Consider the following 22956-nt stretch of genomic DNA (forward strand, 5'->3'; position numbering starts at 1 on the left):
GTTGTCTGCATTTTATTTTTGTTGATGCACGAACACAACAATTGGTGACCCTGGTTTTACGATGACAACGGATAGCGAACATTCTACGACTGAAACAACTACTGTTATGGATGCCGAAGCAAATAAAGTAAGCATAAAAATTGCACCATTTTGGTGTGAAAAACCAGACATTTGGTTTTATCAAGTTGAAGCTCAGTTTGAAATAAATAAAATTTCTACTGAAGAAACTAAATTCAACTATTTGGTTTCCCAGCTTGAACCGAAATATGTTGAGCATATATGGGATATTATTAAGGACACTAAGCCTAATAAATATGCCCTGGCGAAAGAAAGACTTTTAAATATGTTCAAAGAAAGTGAAAACAAGAGAATTCAGCGCATAGTTACTGGAATAGACCTTGGCGATAACAAGCCAAGTCAGCTTTTGCAGAAGATGAAAAATTTAGGAGCGGACGATTTTTCAGAAAAAGTGTTGAAATCTTTATGGCTGGATAAAATGCCTGATTTTATTCGAAATATTCTTCTTGTAAGTGAAGAAGGTTTAGACAAACTGGCTACGATGGCTGATAAAATTCATGAGATGAAATCGGAAAAGGAAGTTTGTGCTGTTTCGCCAAATGTTAACTATACTGATGCTTTATTTGCAAGAATAGCTGCTTTAGAACAAAAAATTGATTCACTGCAAATAAATGACCGTTCTAGATCCAAATTTATAAATCATCGCCGGAATATATCTCGAAGCTGCAGTCGTTCAACTAAGCGATTTAACCAGAAATGTAAATATTGTTTTTATGATTTTAAATTTGGCGATCGTTGCCGACCTGATAAATGTTACTCGCCATGTGCTTGGAGCGAAAAGGCGGGAAACTCCAAGATGCAACAGGATTAGCGGCTACCGCTGTTGCTGATATTAATGAAAGCCGCAAGTTTCGTTTATTTGTAAAGGACAAAAACACAGGACTGCGGTTCTTAGTGGATTCAGGAGCTGATGTTAGTCTTATTCCTGCAACTCATCGAAATAAAACAACAGATGATTTTAAACTATATGCGGCGAATGGAACAGAAATTCCTACTTATGGAATTAAAATTTTGAACTTAAATTTAGGACTTAGAAGAGAATTTAAATTTCCTTTTATATTAGCTAAAGTTGATAAAGCAATAATAGGAGCTGACTTTTTGAATTAATTTAAGCTTTTAATAGATATTCATAACAAACAACTTATTGATGGAATAACTAATCTGTCCGTTCGACACCACGTAACAACAATATCTGTTGATGATGTTATTAGTACTTTGGATAAAACTTCTAAATATGCTAATTTGTTACAACAATATCCAAATTTAACTAAACCTAATTTAACAGTATCTAAATTTGAACATGATGTTGAGCATTTTATCACAACAAAAGGACAACCTACTTATTCCAAAGCTAGACAACTGGATTCCAAGCGATTACATATAGCAAAACAGGAATTTCAATACATGTTAGAAAATGATATTATTCGACCATCTAAATCACAATGGTCCAGCCCTCTTCACATGGTGCCTAAGAAAGATGGTTCCTTCTGACCATGTGGGGATTATCGACGTTTGAACGCTCAAACCATACCAGATCGTTACCCTATACCTCGATTAGAAGATTTCAACCACATTTTAAAGAATACTCGAATATTTTCTAAAATTGATTTGCATAAAGCATATTTCCAAATTCTGATCAATGAAGCTGATAAGAAAAAAACTGCTATTATAACACCCTTCGGCTTGTATGAATTTAATGTAATGAGTTTTGGTTTGCGTAATGCTCCTTCCACCTTTCAAAGATTTATCAATGAGGTATTTAGAGGACTAAATTTTGTTTTCCCATATTTAGACGATGTTTTAATTGCGTCGAATACAGAAGAAGAACACGTAAAACACTTAAAATTAGTTTTTGATAGATTGCAAAAATATGGATTGAGACTTAATATTTCTAAATCTATTTTTGGAGTTAAAGAACTGGAATTTTTAGGATTTTTAATTACAAGTGAAGGATCAAAACCTCTTCCTGAAAAAGTTAAAGCAATTCTCAATATTAAACTGCCAGAAACTATTCATCAACTACGGACTTTCCTTGGAATGGTTAATTTCTACCGTCGTTTTTTGAAGAACGCCGCTAGTACTCAAGCCATTTTACACGAATACTTAAAAGGAGCAAAGAAAAAAGATAATTGGAAAATAACTTGGAACAAGGAAGCCATTGAGCAGTTTGAAAAATGTAAAAAAGATTTGGCAAATGTTGCTGTGCTATCTCACCCAAATCCTGAATTACCTCTTTCATTGTGCACAGATGCTTCCAATACAGCAGTGGGTGCAGTTCTACAACAACTTGAAAATGGTAGATGGAAACCAATTGGATTTTTTTCCAAGAAGCTTAACCACGCACAACAAAATTACAGTGCATACGATCGGGAACTTCTCGGAATTTATTTATCCATTAAATATTTCAAACATATTCTAGAAGGAAGAAAATTCACAGTGTATACTGACCACAAACCATTAATCTACGCATTTTTGCAAAAATCCGATAAAGCATCTCCACGCCAAATTAGACAACTTCAATATATTTCAGAATTCACAACAGAAATTAAATACATTACAGGAGAAAGTAACGTGGTAGCGGATACTTTATCAAGAATTGAGGAAATTGCCTTAATAGATTATGAACTAATTGCCAAGGAACAAGTACAAGATGATGAATTTCGAACCTGTCAAAAATCTACGAGTTTGTCATTTTAAAAATATCCCCTTCCATCTGGAAAATATTTATGGTGTGATACTTCAACACAGCATATTAGACCTTATATTCCAAAACATTTTCGCATGAAGATATTTCATCAATTTCACGGATTGTCTCATCCGGGAATTAAATCAACAGTAAAATTAATTTCTTCAAAATTTATATGGCCAAATATTAAGAAAGATGTCCAGCAGTGGGCGAAGTCGTGTATTCCATGCCAAAAGTCTAAAATAACCTGCCATACAAAATCAGTATTGGGTGAATTTCAAAAACCATCAGGAAGATTTCGAGAAATACATATCGATATTGTAGGTCCACTACCACCTTCAAATGGTAACACCTACTGTCTAACATGTATAGATAGATACACGAACTGGATGGAAGCTATTCCGCTGGAAAACATCTCTGCGGAAACAATATCAAAAGCTTTTTATAACAACTGGATAGCAAGATTTGGAGTACCTTGGAAGCTTATTACTGATCGTGGAACCCAATTTTCATCCGAGATATTTCAAAATCTGTCAAGAATCTGCGGCATTAAGCTTTCACATACTACAGCCTATCACCCGCAGTGTAACGGAAAGGTAGAAAGACTACATAGATCGATAAAGGCTGCTTTAAAAGCCCACAATAATGTATCTTGGAGTGAAACGTTACCAACAGTACTTTTGGGTTTACGAACTGCGATCCACGACGATACTAATTATACAATAGCAGAAATGGTGTATGGAGAGAATATCAAACTTCCTGGAGAATTCTTTGATGCAAATATACCACATATGTCACCAGGAACATTTGTAAATGATTTACAAAATGTTATGGAATTGATGAGACCAAAAGAAACTCAACAAAAAAGTCATCCAAAAATATTTGTGCACAAAGATTTAGAATCAACTTCTCACGTTTTCCTTCGCATTGATAGAGTACGAAAGCCACTCGAACCCCCTTATGAAGGTCCATATTTTGTTATCAGCCGTACACCAAAATATTTTACTCTGAGGATAAAGAATAAAGAAGTGAATGTAACTATAGACAGATTAAAGCCAGCGTATCTACTACCACAAGAAAATCCTGAAGAGCAGCTTGCAACTCCAACTTGTGTGAAGATTACACCTGCGTCCTAACCAGCTAAGATTCAAACCAAGGAAACTGTATCTCAACCTGATCTTAAACCAGCCTTAAGACAATCTCGAACTGGTAGAATCATTAAGACGCCATTGAGATTCAAAATTTAAATGTTGACTTTTTTTCCTCCTTTTATGCTACTACTAAAATATTTACTTCCTACTTTCTAACGTAACGTTCGTTACTGGTAGGGGAGTATATGTTGCGGCATAAATCGTAAATATTTTATTTAAAAGTAGCTAACGATTATTTTAATAATTATAAATTTTATTTTGTAAATAGTTGTAAAATTCAGATTGGCAACAGTGATACTTTTGGAACTTGTTGTTTAAAAAACGATGCTAGAATGTTGAAGGAAAATAAGTTGATGTAAATTTGACAATATTATCTATATGTAATATTTAGTTTTATAGTACGTTGTCTGCATTTTATTTTTGTTGATGCACGAACACAACAAATTAATAGGCTGTAATATAAGTAAAATGAAACTACATTGTCAAGGGATGGTGTATAACTACTAGCTTTAATTGTCATAAGTAATGTATCAGTATTTTGAAAGATATCTTCAGATAATTTGGTTGGTTCATATCTTCTATTAATGGTATATCATATGGTGAGAGAACTTATTAGATATTCATGGATGAAGCATTACAAAGTAACATCTCATTAGACATTCCCCATAAAATAGTGTACTGCTTCCTTTTTGTTGTTTTGCCATCCCAATAAGGCCGAATACACTTCTACAGTACATCCCCGAATAATCCAAATTCTTGAGTAAGATTTATCCATCAGTACAGGATAGACTTCCCAGCAAATAATTGAACAATCATTCTGAAACATCTTACAGACTAATAAAAAATCTTTCCAAACTGAACAATCAATACATGTTTTGCAAAAGGGGAAAAGAAAAAAAAAAAAAAAAAACATTTTTACAATTTCAAAAAGTTTCATAAAATCAAAAATTACTTATAACAAATTTATATCAAAATTTATAAAAAGTAACAAAAAAGTATAAGCTGAAAATGATATTATATATATATATATACAGAGGTGGCTAAAGTATGGACAGTTTTTGAAAGTTTCATGTTTTTCAACTTTGCGTGCTTGTAGAATATATTAATTTTCACTTAAATACAAATGTTTATATAGCTAATTGAAGGTAATTTAATGTAGAATTTAATAACAAAAACAGTATTACAATATCTGTACTACAAAAAAAGTTATGTTCATTTTAGCAGAACAAAAAAACGCAAATTGTTTTGAATAATGATGTGTTTTGTAATAAAAGCGTACTAGCCAATCACAAACACTGTTCTGAGGACACATCAAATGTCTGTAACTATAGTTTAGGTTATTTGGATGGTAAAAGAGCTATTGTTGTGGAAATATTTTGCAGAATGATGCATACTAGTACAATTAAATAGAGTATTGCTGTTTTTGAATATTTTAAGTCCTTTTTTTAACTAAACCAATTTTAAACAATGTCACCAACAAGAAGATATGATTGGACATCTACAAAAAGAAGCCGAATTGTCATATTGAGAGAAAATGGCCTCTCTTATGCTGAAATTGCAAGACAAGTTGGTGGTTCAGTGACTTGTTCTGGTGTATGAAAGTTCTGTTTACGTTATGAAAAAACGAAATCAATGGAAAATAAGGCCAAATCAGGCCGGGAAAAAAATGCACAAGTGCTACTGCCGATAGAAAAATTAAACGGCTATGCCTTCAAGATAGAAAAATTTCATCAGGTGCCATTAGATGTGAAATGAATGCAGCGAGTATTGCAGTAAGTTCAAGAACAATAAGAAGAAGGTTATCTGGATTTGGACTACAAGCTAGAATTCCAAGGAAAAAACCATATTTAAATCAAAAGCAACGCGAAAAACGAGTTAAGTGGGCAAAAGAACACATTAAATGGTCAGAAAATCAATGGAAGCAAGTAATCTGGAGCGATGAGACTAAAATATCGCTCTTTGGTAGTGATGGTAGAAAATACGTGAGATGTAGAGTATGTGAAGCGCTTCATCCTGATTGCATTGAAGCAACTATAAAAACCACAACAAATGCCATGATTTGGGCATGTATGTCTGCAGATGGTGTGGGCCACATTCAAGTGATTGATGGCATCCTGAATGCCAAAAAATACATCGAAACTGTCCTGGAACCAAAACTTATACCTTCCATCAAGGATTTCTTCCCCAACAAAGCACCATTTATTTTTCAGCAGGATTAAGCTCCATGACACACAGCAAAAGTATGCAAAGCATGGTTTCAAAATAAAGGCATAGATGTATTACCATGGCCAGGGAACAGCACTGATCTCAATCCAGTTGAAAATTTGTGGCGACATTTGAAAATTCTTGTACGAAAAAAATGTCCATCCAATAAAAGACAACTTATTGAATCTAAAATTGATTCTTGGCACCATGTGATTACCAAAGATTAACCCCAAACACTCGTTCACTCGATGAAAAGATGCTGTGAAGCTGTCTTAAAAAATAAGGGTTATCCTACTAAGTATTGATTGTGTACGTATCACTTTAAAAAAAATGCAAATCTAAGATACATCTTACTAAAATGAGCGTAACTTTTTTTGTAATACAGATATTGTAATACTGTTTTTGTTATTAAATTCTACATTAAATTACCTTCAATTTCATATATAAACATTTGTATTTAAGTGAAAATTAATATATTCTACAAGCACGCAATTTGAAAAACATGAAACTTTCAAAAAATGTCCACACTTTTGGCCACCACTGTATATATAGATATTAAAAAGTAACTTATTATTTCTCACAACTTTCTGGAAGTAAATTATTAAGCAAATGTAAACTTCTACAAATACTTGCACATAACTTTTAAAAATCAGTTCAAATAGATTCTTTTCAGAGTGCGAAAATGCCTATTGCAAATTCTATTCTATAGTTTTATCTGTTATGATGGAAATAATCAAAAGTTAAAAGTTTAATATTAAAAAGGAAATAAGCAATAAATTAGATAATTTTCATTTCAAGGAAAATCCAGTAACATTTAATATTTTGAACTGAAATGCAGTTATGAGCTGGTCAGCTAAGAATACTGAGCAGTATGTATTACATATATTCTACCAGTTCTTCAAGTGCACCAATTAATATCTACTGTGTTTGTGAACAGCCATTCCACTCTCATTAATAAAATTATTTTTCTAATCTGGGTATGTAATAAACCAGGAAATGAAGCACTAGATAAAAAAAAAGGGATTTCATATTAAGTAATTGTGGTTATTTATTTAAGTTTTCATTTATTAGGCACATTAGGGGAATATTGCTTATATTTAATTTCAGATAAATCATTTAGATATAAATTTATGACCATGAATCTGCTGACCTGACAGACATTAGAACCGTATTATTTTAATTGATTTACATCTGTTTACTGAGTAAATGGACCTTTCTAAAGGTGATCATATCACTATTAAAAACATAAATGTACATTTCCTCTACCTTCTAATTTTTACAGTTTCATAAATTTTTTTTTTTTTTTTTTTTACTCATCTTAGTAACAACACAGTTATTAACAGAATTCTTCTTTTTTAGCTTTCAGTAATTGAAGAAATTCATGTAATTAAATATTTGAATGAAACAATGAAGATTATTTGAATTTCAGGTCAATAATATAAACTTTTGTTGCAAATTAGAAAATAAATAAATTGCTTAAATTTAGAAAAAATTTTGTATGACTATTTAATTGGTATAATTAAAAAGACAATTTCTTAAATTATTTAAAAGCATAAAATTCATATTGTACAATCTTTTCGGAAGTTATTGCAGAAAAATACAAAAATTCAGTTTATCTTTTAATTAATTAAAATTTTTTTAAAAAGGCCACTCTAAGGTGTACATTCCTATCCCTAAGGTATTAATGTGCAAAATTTGATAGATACAGGTCAAATGGTTTGTCTATGGGTTGTCAACGCACACATATTTATATTATTATTAGAGATAACTTTATTATATTACATTTCCTTCAAAACTTTTTTTAAATCACAAGAAAATACAAAATTGGACAAAAAAAAAAAAAGTACCTATCTTCCTTTTCAATTTCGTTCACTACATAGAAGTTTTGTTGAATATTTGGATTTGCAGCAAGCTCACCACTACCTACTGTAACCTGAACATAATCTTGCAGAAACTCTTCAGCAAGATTTTGAATTTCCCGTGGCCATGTTGCACTCCACATCAGAGTTTGCCTATCAGGCTAAAATACAGAAAAACATTATATTAAAGCATATCAATGATAATATATATATATAAACCCATAAAGAAACTTTTCATCACAGTTATAAAATTAAACACGGGAACACACAATTTAAATAGTAACAATCATATTTAAATAAATGCATGTAGGTATTTAGATATAACTGAAGTAATAAGTTTTAAAATCATATATTAAAAATTTTGATGCTTTAAAGTTTAAGTTGATTAACTAAATTAAACTAAAGAAACTAAACTAACTAACTAAAACTAAACTGTTGTAACTAAAGATATTTTAGAGAAAATTTTGAGATATTGCAGGGGCAATTGAAATTTTTATCTTATTCATAGGTTTTAATCAAAGGAAAGTACAACTAGAATTTCAATAACACTAATTATGATTCTTAATTATTATGTTATAGTATGTAAAAATAATTATAATTATAATAATAGTTATAGAATTATAAAAATAGTTATAAAATTTGTATTAATAAAAAATATAACATATAATAATATCATCAGTTTAACATTGCAGATCTGAAATATGCAATAAATACCAAAATTGGCTCTTAAAGCATTTTTCTTTGCCAGTTTTCATTAATCTGATAAGTTGAGTATAAAATGCAGAATGTTCAAATTCTGTTAATAAATTCAAACAATTTAGTTAACAAAAGGTATTTGATTCTCTATTATTAATTTGGTTAATACTTTAACATATATTATATATATATAATTATTAGTTTTAAAACCTTATTGAAGTTATTGAATGAAATAACTATTCAAAAATAAAATACAAAAACAGTTATTCATTGTTCTGTTTTTCAACAAACTTAAGATATAACAAAATTATGAAAAGTATCCACATTACTTCAAATACACCAAATTTAATTGATTTTAAGTACAGTGAACTTTGCTTGTGATGATCATGTATGTAAAAATCAATCAACTGTACAGATCAAAATACTCAAGAATGAATCTCCCATATCTAAACACATAGAAAATCTGCTAGTTCTAACAGATAATCATAATTTCATTTGTAGTAATAATTTCAATATCCAGATTGTTTGGTATGAAGATTTTTGCAGAACCAATCGAGAGGATGATACTAATTCCCCAAAAAGTTAACAGACCTCTTGACGATTATAACACTTAATTCAATATTCACAGAAATTAAAGGACAGATATGAAGTGGGGGGGGGGAGACCTATATAATGAACAGATGAAAAGATGATGGTGTATAATATCAGAACAATGTCAATGAAGAGGAGACAGAAGAAAAACCACTATCAGCCCATAGTACAAGTACAAGGTTTTCGACCCGTATGAAGAACAGACCAGTATTGTACTGAATATTATTTAAATCAAAGATGCATTCAACAAATGTTTGATATCTCAATAACTTTAATACCTTCTTAAGAAAGTACAAAAAATAAAAAATATTTTTTTCAATCCTGTATACTTTTTTAATTTCTCTGTTTCTAATTAAAACAAATAAATACTATGAATGAAATAATGCAGTTAGATCTTTCTACTGTCTCTGTATATCAACAGAATTGTATAATTATTAAAGCACTTTGGATGTACTGATCTTTTAGATGCACTGATCAATTTGGTCTGCAGCTTAAGCAATTACTACAAGTAATATCTACTGATTAGAATATGAATATATATATTATATATATAGAGAGAATTCAATTAAAACATAGTTCCTGACACCAGATGTATATAAAAAGAATTCCATGATTAAAACAATGGGAATGCTCTGCCTCTTAACTTTTTTTGTATATTTTTACAAATAAGTACCTACTTTTCTGTTTTTCTATCTTCTGCATTAACCAAAAATATCTTGAGCAATATTTAAGCAGAGAGTTGGGTAGTACAGAGAAAGAGGTAACAAACCTCCAATCAAAGCAGTATGCAAACATGAGTACAACCTATCCTAAATATTGGAAATGATCATGTGGTATGGCACATATTATACTTCATAGTGCAACAAAGAAAACTGTGTACACATTTTGGATGCTTTTCTTTCCAGAAATTGGATGCAAAATTTGACACATAACAAATATTATTTATCTAGCATATTGCATCTTTTTATTGCACCAAAAATTTTTATGCATCAACAATTTTGATGATACATCTTTATACCAAATTACATCAGCATAATTTTTTGCATTTCAATGTTATCCTATATACATGCATATAAAACAGACAGATTTTCCTTGGGTGGATTTTGCCCATATTTTTGTATAGATCTACAAAGTTGGTGTTAAGAACACATACTAAATTTCATTGTTCTAGCTCAATGCATTTATAAATACAATTTCGTCCAAATTTCAATACACATATACAAATCTGCTAATAAATCTGTGTACCAAATTTCATCCACATAATTCTTTACATTTTCCAAATTCTATGTTTTTCAAATTCAGAGAGAAATCAAAGACTGACCACAAGCTTGATAATTTCATTTCTTCCTAGTATACTTTAAACATGCAAAAGTAAAAATATGATTTATAAGATTTAATTAAGACCAATATTTGAGAGATTTGGTTCAGTAATTTTAATTAATCATAATTGGCAATTAATATGTAGACAAAACAATGAACTTACTCTTATTTGATTAACGATTTGGCGTATTTGCGGTTCAAATCCCATATCAAGCATTCTGTCTGCTTCATCCATAACCAAATAGGTAACATGATTCAAATTTACTAATCCTTCTGAAACAAAGTCTATTAATCTTCCTGGAGTAGCAACACAAATTCGAGCGCCTATAAATGGGAAAAAAAAATTTTGTTATATTTTATATCTAGTCTTCTAAATTCTGTATTGTAAAACAGAGGCAATAATGGGTTGGAAAATCTAACCTTTCAATTGACGAAGTTGATAATTTTTGGAGGCACCACCATATGCACAGGCAGTTTTTAGCTGACAGGATTGGCTAAATCTATCACTAACCTGGAGAATCTGTTGCACTAATTCACGAGTAGGAGCTAAAACTAAAACCTAAAAGTAAAAAATGAAAAAACAGGAGATTAAAACTTCTAGTCCAAAACATTTTAGTGAGATGCTGTTTTAGGCTTAATTTCTCTCTTACTTTTAAAAATTAGTTTATAATTAAACAGCATCAATAACAAACAAAAAAATATTTAATATTTTTGCGACATTTATATATAAATCCAGGATTAAAATAATGAAAAGTATTGTTTTAAAATACACTTAAAAATATTTTTTAAGTTATTTAAAATTGGGGGAAAGTTTCACGAACATAAAATTGTTATCACTGAGTATATAAATGTTTAAAATTTGAAAGTGTAAAACTTTCCTTTTACCTTGATAAGACATAAGTGATATATTGTCATTCTTAGTAACCTTACTAGAAGAGAGCTTCATCTCATATTTTTAAATTAATAATTTAATTAATGATTAGCAACACAACTTATTACTATAGTCCTTATTCATTTCACTAATTTCAGTGAAGTAAAGAAATTGCCTGTTATCAAGTTTATTTCGGTATTGCAGTAAAAGTCCTTGAATGAAAAAATTTTGCCAATAAATTGCCAAATTGATCCAACTTTTTAGGTATATATTGAATAAATTGATGTCTTTATGAGGAACAATATCTCATCTACTGTTCCACTCAGCTTATAAATAAAGTTTTTCTATAAATATATTTCAACCATTTGAAACAAAGAAATGGATCTATTTGCAATTTTTGAGATCCAGCTGATTTCACATCAAAGTGCAAATAATTCAAAATTTTCAGAAATTTATCATCTCAATACAACATATTGGACACCAAGATTTTGGCCATAAATTCAAAACAGATTTTAAGCAGCCAAAGCCATACAAGAATCGTAGGGAAATTAAAGTGTCTTATTGAGTGACAAATAACAATACTTTTGGTTGCTAAACAACCTTTATGCAACACTTGTGTTCCCATCTATATCTCTTTAACCCATTCAGTACCATGATCACATATACGTGATCACTCAATTCTCTCTTCATTTCCCATTGTATCGTATTTAAGACAAACTTTTCCATCTCAAGCGGCCCACAATCCCGCTGGCGTAATTTCTTTTTGGAATGTTTTATTAAAAATTTTAAGCAACAGATGGAGGTTGTACTTTCATTACAATTTAGAAGAATATCTCACAAAGTGTTGACTTCTCTCCCTGGAGATCTCCTTACTACCTTTCGGAAAAGCAGGTCGTCGTGGGGTAGACCAAGACTAAAGTGCTGTCTTTTAATATTCACTTTTGGTTCTGAGCTCTTTTTCTAAACTTTTTATTTGATCCTGGGTATATAAACATGTAAACAATTGCACATGTTCACCTCTTTTCAAGAAAATTGGGCATTTGAAGGGTCATGATTTGTTTTGTTCCTACGTTTTATTTATATATTGACTGAGTGGATATTTGAAGAATGGAATGCTTATTATTTATGTAGGAATAGATTTGCCATTTGCAATTTTGAGTTCTGAGGTTCGATGCATAGTATTTTGAAAGTTTTTTTTATCAGTTTTATTTTGCTTGACACGATGAAAAGAGTGAAATACAGATGTATGGCATTTGATCTTCATATGTGAGCAGTGATTTCTGTTCTGTGTTTCTAGATATATTACAAACGGCTCTCTAAAAGAACAAGTGTGATTTAAAGGGACTTCGACAATCTTGCTGATTACTTTGTTTTTTTCCCGTTACAAGAATATGGGAAAGTGAGCAGCTGACTGTAGCTAAAAGTGAGAGTGAAATATTAGACAACTTTCATATTTATAATTTTGTTTTCATATGTATAATATTTGTTTTCATGAATATAGTTAAAAATTGAGTGCTCTGCTTGTTTCATTCATTTCTATTAATGCTACAGTTTTTATATTAATACATATAAGATAATACATTAAGTAGTAATACATTAATACATATAAGTAGTATATTACAAATGTTACTTGCAAAATTAAAGTCATTATATTAAAATGAATTTTTTTTTTTTTTTTTTAATTAGGCATAACTGTCTGGGCCCATGGTGATGCTCTGCTTCTGTGTTCAGGCCAGTGAAGTGTTTCATTCTCCACTCGCTGATCTAGAACCAGTTATATATAAAGTTGGTCCTACTATTTCTGGTAAAATATTCTGCTGGAGATATCACCCTGTAACACTTGAGGATGAAGCATTTCTTACTTTAAAAACTAAACCATTATATGCGGCTTCTTCATAGCTTTCATTTTCCACACTTTTGATAGAACTTCCTCATCCTGCTTATTCACAATGGTCGCAATGGCTGCATTCTCTGGTATGATTGTACTACTACTTTCACTTTTAAAACCTATATTAGCAGATGGCAACAAAATATTTTTTGGTCTAAATTTTTATTTCCATTTCTTGTTTCATGAATAGACTCTGCATCAAATGATTCAGCTTCATTTTTTGCAGTATTCAACCTTTGGTGGATAAATGAGATATATTTTTTTGTAACTGTAATTATAATCATAAAAATTTTCAAGAGCTTTCAGCACCTCCTCTTTCAAGAATTAAGCAAAAAATTTCTATCATTTTTATGCAACATTTCTTCTTCCTCCTCTTTTTTTTAGTCTATTAAATATGTACATAAAAAGACCAAAATGAAATGAAGTTAGGTACATCGATATCCAACAAAAGGTAACATCTCTAACAAAATGGAAATATACAATCAAATGACACAAAAATTTCCAAATCAATGTTTTGCTCTTCTCTCCTAATTTCTGATTCAGTAAAATACAAACCACCTCACAGTAAGTGCACCTGTTTTTCTGTCATTGCAAGGATAAAGTTAAGAAATATATAAAAACAATGTAAAAAATAAAAAAAATTAAAATTTCGATATGATTAAAGTTATTGGTAGCGGAATTGTAGGTACACACAGTGATGTTAGCAAACCCTCATGTTAAGATTAAATTTCTAGAACAATAATTTTTCTCGATTCATTTAGAATTACAAATGATAAACTAATTGATTATTAGATTTGAATAAACTTGCTCTGATTTTTTTTATATTGCACAAGCATACTAAGAAATACACAATAAAAGATAATACATTATTATATTTTAACATTTATATTACTATTTAAATATGTATCAGTTTAATTTAAAAAATAAGATTTTTTTACACTAACCTGAGGTTTACATTCATGTCTTCCCATTTTCATTATCGGCTGATTTAAGGCATGAATGATTGCTGGTAAAATAAACTAGAAAAGAATTTCATTGTTAATTATTGGATTAAGAAAAACATCTTTAAAATTACAGTTGCAATTTCTGTTTTATAATATTAATAATATATATTTAACAGAAAAACATAATTAACAGATAAACAAGGAAATTTCAAAAAAAGGGTTCATAAAATTTAAATAGCCTTTAATTTTTCCATGTTTGTTTGAATAATTTTATTCTGCTTTTGAATTTGTAATGTTTGAGTAAAAACAGATTTAAAAACTTTATTTCAAAAAAAAAAAAAAAAAGGGAAAATTAAGCCCTCTTCTAGTCAAAAGAAAGTACTCAGCACAAATTAAGTAAAAGACAAAAAATATAAAATATGATTCAAAAAAAAATAATAATAAGATTAAAAGCTGATAAACTGTAAATAAATCATGAAAGAAAAGAAATAAAATTCTAATAGAAAAATGATTGGAAATAAACAGATTTTTTTAAATCATAAAACCAGAAATTGTTGGTAGCACTGTTTACAATCTAAACCATTAGATAGATGAGCAATTGACTGATAAATCCATTACACAGAAAGATTACAATATGTTGGTATAATAGAATGAAGCTATCATATAGAAATGTTGTTTATGTTAACATGTAACGTGAGCATTCCTTTTAAATGATGATGACGAAAATTTGTCAGCTGATAGTAAAATAATGTTTTATCCTAGATAACACATGATTCTATCATCCACAAAGTCACCTAATGGTTTAGATTCTAAATATAGAATCAATGAATTCTGGTCATGTGACAAAAAAAAATGGCTTTGCTCCCATTCTTTTTATGGAAAACTTTTCTGTCTCCATCTATTAGCAAAATAAAAACTAATTTTTCAATTTTTTTTTTTTTTTTTTTTTTTACATCGTGTATATGTTACCCTTTATCATTCTCATCTTTTTAATTTATATAATTGATACTTCCAATTTGTTTCTTGAAACATTTCGAATTCTTTTCTTTTGCTTCATGTCTTCTAATTTATTAACCATATTTTTGCAAATCAAGCCATATTTATTCAAAATTAACTTCAATTAATAATTTTAATTAATTAACCAAATGATAATTAAAAAAATTAATATGACAAAGTTCAAATTTTCTTTGCAATATAAAATAAGTGCATATAACCTATCAACAGAGGTTATCAAAAAATTAATAACTGAAAAATATAAAAATTGTTTTTTTTTCATTTTTAAAAATTATTACAGAATTTAAAATAAAATATTTAAGATAAGAAAATTTATTGGACATGTTATATTATAGGAATACACTAAACTTCATATTATATAAATTTCTATTATACTTATTATTTCACTACTCATAAATTATAAACAATATTTTAACACACCACTACTTACAGAATAAAGGAAAATTAAACACTCTTAATAGTTTTTAACCATTTAGCTCAGAAAATATTAAGATCAAACTGGTGAATTGAAATATCTGAGAATTAAATCAATTAAACTGAAAAAGACAGTTGCAAATACTGAAGTAGTAAACAATAGGTGTTATGCATAATTATTCTTGTGTAAGCCAAATAATTATGAACGTAAAGCATTATTATGACAAATTAAATTTATCCAATTTTATTCTATGTTTACAAAAATTACTTTATTATCATGAACAACAATCTTCCAGATCAATTCAAGAATCTTGTTACTTTTTCTCAACATACCACAAGAGTCTTTCCAGATCCAGTTTGAGAAATTCCCACCATATCTCTTCCACTTAAAGCAATAGGCCAGCCCTGTGCTTGAATTGGAGTGGGCTCAGAATAACCTTGTTGAATAACTACTTGTTTCAAAGTTTCTATATCAAGAAAAAGAAGCAAAATTAGAAAATAATGTAAATATATGTAATTGTTAAAAGTATATTAATCAATTACTTCAAAGAATACCTAGTAATGAAATAAATAAGATCAGATAAGGTACATAATAAATAACTTCATACAACAATGTATATAAATTAACTTTATTCTGTCAGTTGTTTATTAATTTATTTTAGAAATTAACAAATGATCGCAGAATTTCTACTAATAATGATTAATGAGTATGTATCCATGTTTCTGTATAAGTACTATATTCTAGGCTATTTGATCTAGTGTATATATCTAGGAGGGCTCTATAGTCCAAGTTATTTGATCTACAGCTACCAAATTTGGCACATATATGCCTTATAGAATGGAAATGTGCTCCCAAAAGAGAATTTTTTTTTTAATATAAATTGAAAATTGAAGTTTTTCTGGAATAATTTCTCCAAATAATATTGCATATACACCATTAGAAAATTCAAAATTTTATTATTCAATTATATCTATTTAATAGCCAAATAAATAATTCTTGATTTTCAGAAATTTTTTTAAAAAACATTTCTTTGATTAATTTTTAATAATAAATTGCATTGTTGATCTATAAATAAATATTTGATAAAATAGTAAAAATTAAAAACCATTCCATTTATTTCCCCATCAAATATTTACTTGCATGATTTTCTTCTATTATTGAAAATGGAAGAAAGATTCTGTTTAATATCTATATAGTTGCAAAAAGAATAACAGACAAATTTGAAATACCACGAATTTTAAGAGATTCACTGGACTATTGTGTTTTTAAAAGGACTTTGATCTTATGGAACTGATTTCCATTAGGAAGGCTCGTGTACACAATAAACAAGACATATACAAGACTATTAAATTAACATGGTTTTAACAGCTGACATTTTGATGGAATCATGGTCATGAAGTTATCTCTAAGCTATCTAATTGAAATGAAATATAACCAATATTTCTGATTCTCTAAGTTATCTAATTGAATCAGCTCATCACTAATTACGGCAAATATAAAATTTAAAAAAAAAATATATTGTGTAGTTAAGGTGGCCTACATAATCAGCAGTTTAATTTCCTCAGACTTTTCTAAATTATTTCCAGATTTTCTAAAAGATTTCTTTGACTTTTAGCAGAAGTATCTAAATACTCAGTATATTTTAATACTATGTGGAAAAATAGTATTCCTCTACTTCTGACTAAAATCAATGTAGAAAAATAGTATTCCTCTACTTCTGACTAAAATCAATGTAGAAAAATAGTATTCCTCTACTTCTGACTAAAATCAATGTAGAAAAAAAATGTAATCCTCAAAAAAATAAAACAAGAAATAATTTCAGTTATCAGGTTTCATATAAACTTCAGATTCAATTTCGTAAATATTTCCCCAATTTTTCCAAACATATTAATCAACATATATAATGAACAAGAAGATATGTACTCGTCCAGATGATCTTTTCTCAGAAATGATTATCACTGATTTAGTCATGAAAGATATAATAAAAAAACTCATGCTTAACAGTACTTAAGAATAAAATAATCTATTTCCTTCAAATGAGAGTTTCCCACCTTATACTGTTTACCAACAAAATCATAATTGAACATGAATTCCACAAACAGAAAAAGAATACATTCGATAATAGTAAGCACTTTCAGACTAAAAGGTCATGGTATTATGTCAAAATAAAAGAAATTTCTCACGGACAGCAACATTGCATTAACGTTTAACCACCAAACATAATAAAAAAAATATTTAAAAAATTAACTGCACATTTGCACACTGTTTAATTATTTGTATCATATGGAGAAGAATGGAAATATAGTTCATTTCATCAAATTTATCTTTTCACTGTATAAAAAAATTTGCATAATCTTTTTTTAATGGAATAAATATTCAATAAATTTTTATTGGTTTCATATGCTATCTATTCTCAGATACAGAAACTCATTACCTATGCCAGGAAGCATTGATTTTTTCAAAATAGGGATGAAGTGAAAGTGAGGATGAGATATTTCCATTTCATTTAACAATAGAATAAACACCATATAATTAGCAAATTTAGAAAATATAACAACAGTTAAACCACAAAGAACTAGATAAACAAGAATAAATCCCCAAGTTTCAAATTAAAATAGTATGGATTAAAATGATTACAGAAAAAAAGTGCAGAATATACATCTGATGAAAGATAAGATCTATCAAAGTATAGAAAAGATACTTTAGAAATAAGCTTAAAATTATTTACTGCATATCACCTACTGTTACAGGGAAAAATTATATCAAAAGTGATAATAACAGGTTTCTGAAATGATTAATACATCAAATCAAATAAAAAATATTACATTTCTTTTTATATATATATTTTTAAGAAAATAAAAAATATGCGCTTGTAAAACATATCAAATAAGGAATTTAAATTAATTTATCATGTTTAGTATTATTTTAACTTTACAAGCATTTTGTGAAAGAAAGCACATTTAAATATTATCAATTGTTTTTTCTTTTTTAAATTGAGAAAATATTGACAATAATGTTTGCATGATACTTTGAAAATCCCATAATTTAGCAAAATATCCATATTATTTCCTAATATTCAGATGGGAAAAAAAGACATACATAAACAACAAAATTGCTTTAAAAAATTTTTTAACAAAAAAATTGCTTTAAAAAATATAATCAAAATGTCTGATACTTCCCAATTCAAAAAAAAAAAAAAAAAATTATATATCAGAAAAGGGGGGAAATAAATTAAATCTAATAGCAAACCTTTATTTACAATAGCAAACTTTCATTACAAGGTCCTGATTATAATGGCAGGCGATATTTTACAGCTAGTTTAAAATAACTTCTAATTTAATAATACAAAATTCCCGTGTTCATTCTCACAAATTATGAACAAAGGAGAAATCAGCAGGCTATGTCTCCCAAAACTTTCCTGCATACTCCTGAATCATCCTATGAAGGGCATAGGTGTTTAGATTTTAAAGTCTCTGCAAATAAATATTCTATGTTTTAAAGTATAATGAAGAATACTGAATATGCATTTTGGATACCTTTTTTCAACAAATGAAACAAAAATCTGTCAAGTTCAAAACATTATTGAGTAAACATTTTCAATATAAAATTCTAAAAATGTGTTTTTCACACTCGTGAAGATCTAAAATACAAAGATTTATCAAAATCTTGATATCAATTTTTTTATATATATATATATATTTATTTACAATATTTTTCTTTCTATGCAAAAATGTTAAAAAAAATTAGTTAGTTGTGTGTGTGTGTGCCTCAATATTTGAAGGCAGTTACGGCACTAATTATCTTGTACAATCAAAATTTCAGTCCTTCATAATTTTAATGTAAATATCTTGCAGACTGATAAGCGTTCAGAAATGCAGATGGCCTCTCACAAAGGACTGATTTTTACTAGCTGCAAACAATGTTTTACTCTACTTATGAAAAAATTTTACTGAAATTTTACTGAATTTACTGAAAATTTTACTGAAAACTAATTACTGACTACAATAATTATCAAAATAAAAAATAAATCCCCGTTCCAGAATAAAGCTCTGTTCTAAAATTCTTTTTCCCTGTATACATGTCAATACTGCTACATTCAGTGGTGGTAGGGTGGTCGGCTATACACAAGTACCCTGTATACATCATTCGTAGCAAAGAGCATAGTAACACATTTGAATGTTTTTCAAATGCTTCCAGGTTGCTATCATTTAAATGCTGAAAATTTTAACCTTTTAATATTTATTTTAACTACATTTAAAAAAGCAAAAATTCTTTAATAATCAAAAAAAAAAAAAAATTGTGTGTGCTAGATGTATTTTTTACTTTGAAGTTTTATTGTAAAATTATTTTATGCAAAGTATTACACCCTGTTTATTAAAATTTCTTACTTGTTTATTAAATTTATTTTTATATTATAAACTTATTATTTTGTTAAAATTATATTTATTAATCACATATAATCAAATATAAAAAAAAATCTTACTATGATTCTTAATTTAAAAATTATCATCTTTTAAATTTAATCATTTTCAGTCCTAATTTTTCTTAATTTAAACTTTTAAATAAATCATTTCATTGCATTTTGCAAATGAACACAAACGAAAGAAAGGAGTTTATTTTCTACTACTTTTTTTTTTTTTTTTTGACAAAGAACAAGTTTTTATTCGAAGAAATAACTATTTACAACAGAACAATTTTAGATGACTTTGAACAATATTTCATTATATTATTATTTTAAAATATAATAACTTTTATATGTTAATTAATATACACAGACATATGTATGTGTATATAAGAGCTAAAAAGGACAGAATTTTTTAATAATAATTGAATGTACCAGGCAAACACAATTCCTCAAAGGTTGTTATTGGTTTAGGGACATTTGATCCTCTCACAGAAATGTTCAACTTTTCTCTATAAGCTTCAACTTCTTCCTTAAATAAAAAAATAAAAAATAAAAATTATTATAAAATATAATACACATTAAAATTTACCTGAAAATATAAGCAGAAGATTTAACATATATTACAATTTAAAGATGATTATCCTTATTGCTTTCATAAAAGATTATAATTTTATTAAGCTTTATTAAAACATTAAAAAAAAACATATATTCACTTATATCTGATTAGAAACGAAACGTTCTTTGGCCTTTACTGAGTAATTACAAAACTCCAGTAACTGGAATGTTTCAGATACACCTTTCGAATGAATATACTTGTAACATATCAACATATATAAAACAGCAAAATAAACAAATTCAGAAAAGTATAATAAAACACATAAAAAACTTTTAATGGATTAATTTTAAGACCTGTGATGTTAATGCAAAATTACAACTTTTTTTTACTATGCAATTAAAAATTAATCCAATATATAATTCTTTATTAAATAATTACATTTGTTAATATGATATAACTAATCATAACAGATTAAAGATGACGAATTATATATTATTCTTCAATATTTAAAAATAATAATTGTTGTAGACATGACATATTCTATAGTTATAACTCATTTAAAAATGCCCAAGCATCATTTTAACTTACAATTGGTCGCTCAGCAACATCATGATGTTCAATGTAGAAATATTTTAATATATCCTGAAATTCATCTGAATTGAAGGTTGCTTTTTCAAGTTTTGCAAATGGACGGTTGAAACTTTTAGTTAAATTCCCCTGGTAGAAGGAATTTTCCTTTCTGTGAAAATTTTGTTCACTTTGTTGGTAGCCATTTTTGAATCTGTAATCTCTTGTATCTGAATCAGAATACTGTTGCCTACGGTTACGTCTATTAAAACCATTTTCAGATCTTCTTTCGTCAAATGGTTCATCATCATAAAAAAGTCCTTCTCTGTGAAAATTTCTAAAACTGAAGAGAAAAAAATTTAGTATAACATACTTAAAGAATAATACTTAAGAATATACGTTCTAATAATCTCAAAGCTCAATGAAAATATTATACAATTCTTGATGCAGCTGTTACATTAAATACAATACTCTGGATTATCCTTTATAAAACATTCAATCTAATAAAAATTTCAGTGTCAGCATATCAATATGTTTTAACAGAGCTCAAGATAATCATCATGATTAGAATGAATTTCCTCAATAAGATAAATTAATAAAAATAGATTTTACTTTGAACTTAAGATAAATTTTTTTGAAAGAAAAACTTAAAATATACGGTTGACTTTTTTTTACTAAACAAATCAATCGAAATACATTTTTAATAGTTTTTCGACCCTTGGCAATTAAAAAAAAAAAATAAGAAGAAAAATTATAATATTTTTCACTACAAAAAAAATTTCTATAAATATATAAAAGACATTTTTTTAAACTTGGTTTCTATGATTTTATTATATCTACTGAAATTTAAAATAATAATAATTGTATTCATGAAATCTCACACCATTATATTCACAAAGCGTCATACAAAATAGTGACTAAAGTTAAAATTGCTGAATGCATTATAACAATAATTATAATTAATAAATGCATTCTAATTAATAAATAATTACATTAATTTTTTTAATATATGCTACTAATAAGGATGAGTATATTTGTGTGTTTACAACAATTTGTAGTAGAGTTATAAAATTTGGCACATACATACCTTTGTGAGAAGGAGTATGCATTTCAAAGCTATTTTTTAGAAAGTTTACATTGTACATTATAAACATACATTGTTTCAAAATTTAAAAAGTTGTCTTTTTGAAACAAATTTAACAGTCATGTTAATCTTTTGCTTTTTTTTTACTTTTCTTAATTTATTGCCTAATTTTCAACAATAGGTTATATTGCTGCCCTGAAACTGTTTCATCAAATACTTAATGACATGATTTTATTCCATTATTGAAAATAAAAAAAGAAGGAATCTATTTATTATCAGTGTAGTTTATGAGATAATTAAAAAAAGTAAAATTATAATATTGTGAAATTTAGAATATAGATGGACTGGATTTTTATGGCACTATGATGACTATCTAAACTGAAAAGTTTCTTATACATGATACACAGACTTTAATTAAGACAACAAAAACTTAAATAGCTTTTAATATCGGACAATTTAGTAGAATCATGAACTTGACGTTATAAAAAAATCATTAATTTGGAATCAAATATAACCAGTATTCCAAGTGAACGTCTGAAGCAATTAGTTACTAATAAACTTTAGAAACTAGATAATCAGCCATCATATTAATATAATCATGTTTGACTGTAACTGAAATTATTGTA

The 22956-nt window shown here is 27.9% G+C and overlaps 1 protein-coding gene across 1 annotated transcript in view; it reads right to left on the minus strand.

Annotated features, from left to right (window-relative positions):
• LOC129987930 (probable ATP-dependent RNA helicase DDX5) overlaps positions 1-22956 on the minus strand; it is a 41761-nt gene that overhangs the window by 13624 nt on the left and 5181 nt on the right. The window contains exons 3-9 of the mRNA XM_056095935.1: positions 21268-21589; positions 20556-20652; positions 16051-16184; positions 14290-14364; positions 11007-11145; positions 10750-10910; positions 7968-8140 (exon numbers count right to left, since the gene is read on the minus strand). Of these exons, the coding sequence (XP_055951910.1) occupies positions 7968-8140; positions 10750-10910; positions 11007-11145; positions 14290-14364; positions 16051-16184; positions 20556-20652; positions 21268-21589 (1101 nt within the window). The remainder of the gene's footprint in view (positions 1-7967; positions 8141-10749; positions 10911-11006; positions 11146-14289; positions 14365-16050; positions 16185-20555; positions 20653-21267; positions 21590-22956) is intronic.

Source organism: Argiope bruennichi, chromosome 10, assembly GCF_947563725.1.
Source record: "Argiope bruennichi chromosome 10, qqArgBrue1.1, whole genome shotgun sequence".
NCBI classification, from domain to species: Eukaryota; Metazoa; Arthropoda; class Arachnida; order Araneae; family Araneidae; genus Argiope; species Argiope bruennichi.